General features: G+C 40.3%; 1 protein-coding gene across 6 annotated transcripts in view; it reads left to right on the top strand.

The window, feature by feature from the left end:
* ARHGEF6 (Rac/Cdc42 guanine nucleotide exchange factor 6) overlaps window positions 1–6,000 on the top strand; it is a 118,344-nt gene continuing 112,344 nt past the window's right edge. For 5 of the 6 annotated variants that reach the window (XM_055437942.2, XM_055437941.2, XM_055437940.2 and 2 more), the window contains exons 1-2: window positions 20–271; window positions 1,487–1,570. In XM_055437942.2, coding sequence (XP_055293917.1) covers window positions 35–271; window positions 1,487–1,570 — 321 coding nt within the window. In that variant the 5' untranslated portion in view covers window positions 20–34. Of the gene's footprint in view, window positions 272–1,486; window positions 1,571–6,000 lie in introns of all 6 variants that reach the window. The other variant, XM_055437939.2, reaches the window with a different exon arrangement.

Below are 6,000 nucleotides of genomic sequence, written 5' to 3'. Positions count from 1 at the left end.
AGAAGAGAACTCATAAAAAGGAAGACAACAGCAGATGCAATCGCGGATGTGGCTTAGTCCTTGCAGCTGCCCCAGAGAGGTGCTTGGGAGCATTCAGTCTGCAGTAATGAATCCAGAAGAGCGCATTGTGACCTGGCTCATATCCTTGGGAGTATTAGATTCCCCCAAAAAGACCATCTGTGATCCGGAGGAGTTCTTGAAGTCCTCACTGAAAAATGGGGTAGTGCTGTGCAAACTGATCAACAGACTAAGGCCTGGCTCTGTAGAAAAGGTAAGGGAAATTTGCAGTATCTTTGGGGTTGCTCACCACCAGAGAGCAGCGGTAATGTCACTCTGGAGATTTTCGATTGCCTGGGTCATGGGACACTCCTGCTTTCATCTCTTTCTGAGATTTAACCGTTCTTTCTTACTGTTTTTATAGTTGGAAAAAGTCAGAAAATGAAAGGTTATCCTTTAGTGATTGGCCACTGGAGGTTAGTACAGTAAAAACCTGTGACACCACTGATGCCAGGGGACAAGGAGAACACCCCTGTCACAAGCTGGCTCTGTCATAGAGATAAGTGTTGTACCTCCCTGTGTACTGAGGACATGTTTTGAACCTGGGGTTCATGTGAGTCCGTGGAGTAATGGGATGATTTGTAACAGATAATCAGGGTGCTTATTGATGGTATGACTAAATTTAGTGTGGATTTTCTTCTCAAAGAAATAAAGTATACATTAAAAGAGAGGTTATTTAGCAATCAGGAGAAATAATCCAAAATGTTACAATGGGTTTGTTAAAACAATAGAAACCAAATATATGTTTTGAATGCAACACGTGTTCAAAGTGAAACTAACCTTACTCATTTTAAAAAATCCAAAATTGTGAATGTTGGAAACCCATGATCACCAGTATGAATAATTTTAAAAATGGGCACCTTAAGTAAGTTTAAAAGTGGAGCCATAAATTATTTTCTTAAGGTCAGCAGGGAATGAGACATTGAGTACAGTTCATTGCCCTCCTTGAGGCAGTTTGTTTATATTGAACATACTGATTTACTTATAATTTCTCAAACTTGGAAAACAGTGATAAAATGGAAAATGTCGAGAAATGTGATCAAATGTAAAGAACAGCGAAGAGGAAAATACAATTTTTAATACATTATCATGAGGAGGACGGACAGAAATGATAGGTTGAAAGCAGGAACCAAGATGAAAAAAGCTTGCAGGGTCTCTCTAATTTGCTATCACCACGCTTTGGTAGAAAGCATGAGAAAGTTTATAAGTGGAGATGGCTTGGGGCTAAGGATTTGGTGACATTTGGAACAAGACCGACCGTTTAGACTTTTGCATCACTTCCTTCAGTGGTTAATTTCTCTTCCTGGGCTGACAGCAATGTTGGCCCCACCTTAAAAAGCCTACTTTATCTAGTTATCAACGAATGATGAAATGATGTGTCCCTCTTGGGATGACAGTCTCCAAGTGATATTTGACTGTGTTTCTCTAGTACTGTCTGGAGCCCCCAACTGAAGCCGACTGCATCAACAACATCAATGACTTCCTGAAAGGATGTGCAGCTCTTCAGGTGGAGGTGAGCCATTTTTCACTGCTAATGAAGATGGTGTTGTGGTAAAAGGCTCATTTTCACTGTTAAACAGAGGAAGCATTTTTATGGAAACCATGGTTAGGATCAATGGTCCCCAGTCGTGGTTTGCTAGTTTGTTTATTTTTTTTTCCCAGAAACCAATTCCAAAGCAAAATAAAATCAAAATTCAAAATATGGTAACTTTTATCCTACTGTATAGCACAGAGAACCATGTTCAATATCCTATGATAAACCATAATGGAAAAGAATATTAAGAAATAAAACATCTGTATATGTGTAACTGAATGGCTGTACAGCGGAAATTAACACAGCATTGTAAATCAACTATAATTTAATTAAAAAAAACACAAAATATGGTACCACTTAAAAACAGCTCCCCAAATTTGTTGTATGACTCAGGGAACTCAAACCAGGGCTCTGTGACAACTTAGAGGGGTGGGATGGGGTGGGAGGTCGAAGGGAGATTTGAGAGGGAGGGGACATATGTATACCTATGGCTGATTTATGGTGAAGTATGGCAGAAACCAACACAATATTGTAAAGCAATTATCCTCCAATTAAAAATAAATTAAAAAAAAAACAGCTCCCAAGCTCTGGAAGAAGGCTTTTGGTGCTAGAGGTTGTATGGTGTGCGTCCCTACTAAGTGGAACCCAAAGTGGGCCACTGGATGCTGCAAAGGGTTACTGTAATCTTTCTGAGTTGGGAAGGGTGGAAAGATTATAACCACTTTTCCTCGCTAACAGAGGCCATGAAAGAACTTGACCCTGAGGTAGAAACTGTATATTCAGTTACACTGTATTATTTTATGTTATGTGGATCCTTGCAGTAAGTATAGGGGGTGTTGCTGAAAAGGAGGTGACACTTTTGCTTGTATGTCACATTATTTAATGTCTCTGTGCCTTAGTGTTTTAATCTGTAAAATGGACACAATAATAACTACCTCATGGGGCTGTTTTAAGGATCAAATGAGATACTGCATAATAATTTAGAGCTAAGAGCTCCAAATTCCAAAGATCTATGAAGTAACGTAGGTAGAGTACTCAGCACAGGACCCGGGGTGTCAGAAGTATAGACATGCATTAGTAGTATCACTTGTGGAGAAGTATTAGTACTGGTTTGAGCCTGGACTCTTCCCTACTGGCTCAGACAGTAAAGAATCTGCCTGTAATGCAGGAGACTTGAGTTCAATCCCTGGGTTGGGAAGATTCCCTGGAGAAGGGGACGGCAACCCATTCCAATATTCTTGCCTGGAGAATCCCATGGACAGAGGAGCCTGGTGGGCTACAGCCTGTGGGCTTGCAAAGAATTGGATACAACTGAGCGACTAACACTTTCACACACCTTCTGATTAGACTACTTGGGTTCAAATCTCAGTTATCTTTTGCTAGTAGCCTTGTGACCTTGGGCATGTTACTTAACTATGGCTCTATCCCTCAGTCTCCATACCTGCAAAATGGGAAGAATAGCAGCACCTGTCTCATGGGATTGGTATAAGATTTCAAAGAATTTGCATCCCTGGAAGAATGCATGGCACACAGAAAGTTTTCTCCAAGTGTTATTTAACTACTAGTAGTATTAGTATAAGTACCTTTTCCCCAGATAATCTTTGCTTCCTTCAGATTTTTTCTGAAAGTTAGCCATAGCATCAAGCTATGCTTGTTTCAGAATATTTTATTCCAGATTTCCTTATCGCCAAATTTTAGCTCCTTCCCTCTCTCTCTTTATCTTTCTGTGTGTGTGCCTGGGCACATGGTGTGTATGGCTTTTAAGACAGGTGCAACCTACTCTATATCTCTTATGGAATGATGTCTGCTATGAACAGATTATGGCATTTTCTTTTCATTTGTTAAATAAAAACATGGTGAGGTTGCCAATGATTGATGCACTCTGAAACTGTCAGAAAGTATATTGAGCTTCTTTGTGGTTCTAAGAATACTAGGTGATACAGAAACACCTCCTGGGTCTGGCATTGTTGGAGAATGAGTTGTTTCACATAAGTGGATTTTTTTCTGATAACTAATGCTTACTCCATTAAGCACCCATACTTAAAATATTTTTGGCCACTTTGGACACAAATCTTTCTTTAAAAGTATAACATAATTTTCATTTCTTACATGAAGCTCACCAAACTTATTTTGATCTCTTTTTGATAATTCAGGCTGGCCTCAGCATCAGATGAATATTGTGAGGAGGCAATATCTGGCAGGATGGTTAAGCACATACCTTCTCCAGTTTGACAGACAGACATGGGTCAGAATTTTGGCTCTGTGTGACTCTGGGAAAAGTTATCTGGCCTCTCTCTGCTTCAGTTTCCTCATCTGTATAATGGAGACATGAGTAATAGGTACTGCATTGGATTCGTTTATTTATTTTTAATATTCTGACCATACCTTGCAGCATGTGGGATCTTAGTTCTCTGACCAGGGATCAAACCCTAGCCCCCTGCAGTGGAAACAGGGAGTCTTAATCACTGGATGGCCAGGGAAGTCCCTGCATTGGATTCTTTTGAAGATCAAATGAAATAATGCATCTAAAGCACTTCATATGTCACTCCACATAAAGCATGCATAATAGCTGTTCACTCATATCATTATTACTAGGTAGTGTTGCACATAAAATTATGCCTGAAAAGGGTGCATAACAGTTATACTGAGGCACTCCTAGAACCCTGAGGGAAGATTAATAAAATCAATACATGAGGAATGAGATTGAAAGCTGAGCTAGGGTGCACCCAGCAGCCAAAAATACTGACCATCTAGTCTCAAGTTCCCAAGGTAGCTAGGAGATAGACCTAAAGACAAATACTTGCAAATTTAAAAACAATTATTTTAAAAATTGAAAGTATTTGATATACAATATGGTGTAAATTTAAGGTGTATGATGTGTTATCTTGATGCATTTATATTTTGTAATATCATTGCATTGTAGTGATATTTATCATATCACCTAAGTACAATATTGTTGTCTGTGTTCCCTATAGTGGGCATTAGACCACTATGGTGTATTTACTACTTATTGTAGGTTGGTACGCTTAAACAATGTCAGTTTTCATCCCTCAGCCCCCACTCCCAGGTAACGGCTCTTTTTTTATGTTTGATTTTTTAAGATTCCATGTATAAGTGAGACCATACAGTATTTTTCTTTGACTTATCTCATTTAGCATAATGTGCTCAAAGTCCATCACTGTTTTTGCAAATGGCAGAATATCCTCCTTTTGCATGGCTGAATAACAGTCCATTGTGTGTATATACCACATCTTTTCTTGAAATCCATTCATCCATTGATGAACATTTAAATTGTTTCTGTATCTTGTCACTTTAGATAGAGTATCTCTCAGACCTAAAGTACCTAGCACAGTGCCTAGTTTGAAGTGAAGTGAAGTGAAAGTTGCTCAGTTGTGTCCTACTCTTTGCGACCCCATACAGTCCATAGAATTCTCCAGGCCAGAATACTGAAGTGGGGAGCCTTTCCCTTGCTGCTGCTGCTGCTAAGTCGCTTCAGTCGTGTCCGACTCTGTGCGACCCCATAGACGGCAGCACACCAGGCTCCCCCGTCCCTGGGATTCTCCAGGCAAGAACACTGGAGTGGGTTGCCATTTTCTTCTCCAATGCAGGCAAGTGAAAAGTGAAAGTGAAGTCACTCAGTCGTGTCCTACTCTTAGCGACCCCATGGGCTGCAGCCCACCAGGCTCCTCCGTCCATGGGATTCTCCAGGCAGGAGTACTGCAGTGGGGTGCCATTGCCTTCTCCAAGCCTTTCCCTTAGGGCATACTTAATACTTTTTTTGTTGACACTATGAAACTGTTAATGTTTAAAAAGCAAAAGGAGCAGGGCTTGATTGTTGCCAAGGACACACTATTATTTATATACAGAAAGAGTGCCAGCTTGAAACGGTCAGTTTGGAAATCTAGAAAAATGAAAGCAGAGATGCAGCAGCACATTGACAATCTGAGTGTTGACTGTGGGGCACGGTGACCACATGAAAGAGCTGCTGCCTTCTGACCCTCTGAGTGGCCAGCTGGTCTCTGCAAGTGACCTCCATCTTTGTGTTCGCATGTAGCTCTAGTGTCCTAGGGTCGCTAGAGGCTCACACCACTAGCAACTGATCAGGGAAGTCTGCTGAGACACCTGGGAGACAAGGGTGTCTCTGACATGCCTCCCAGACTTTGATAGTATCTTCTTAAAAATATTTCCCCGTTTTCTTTCTTTTTAATTTAATTAAAATTATTATTATTATTTTTGGGTGTGCTATGTGGCTTGTGGGATGTTAGGTCCCCCACCAGTGGAAATGAGGAGTCCTAACCACTGGACCACCAGGGAAGTCCCTAAAAATTATTTTTTATTACATGAAAAATTCTTTAAATTCTATAGTGCTTTATAATTTTCAAAAGTTTCACACATGGGATTTCATATAG

Source organism: Moschus berezovskii, chromosome X, assembly GCF_049115385.1.
Source record: "Moschus berezovskii isolate FMDL1 chromosome X, NW_MosBer_1.0, whole genome shotgun sequence".
Lineage (NCBI taxonomy): Eukaryota > Metazoa > Chordata > Mammalia > Artiodactyla > Moschidae > Moschus > Moschus berezovskii.
The sequence above is the reverse complement of the archived record's forward strand: the minus strand, read 5'-3'. Positions and strand labels throughout refer to the sequence as shown.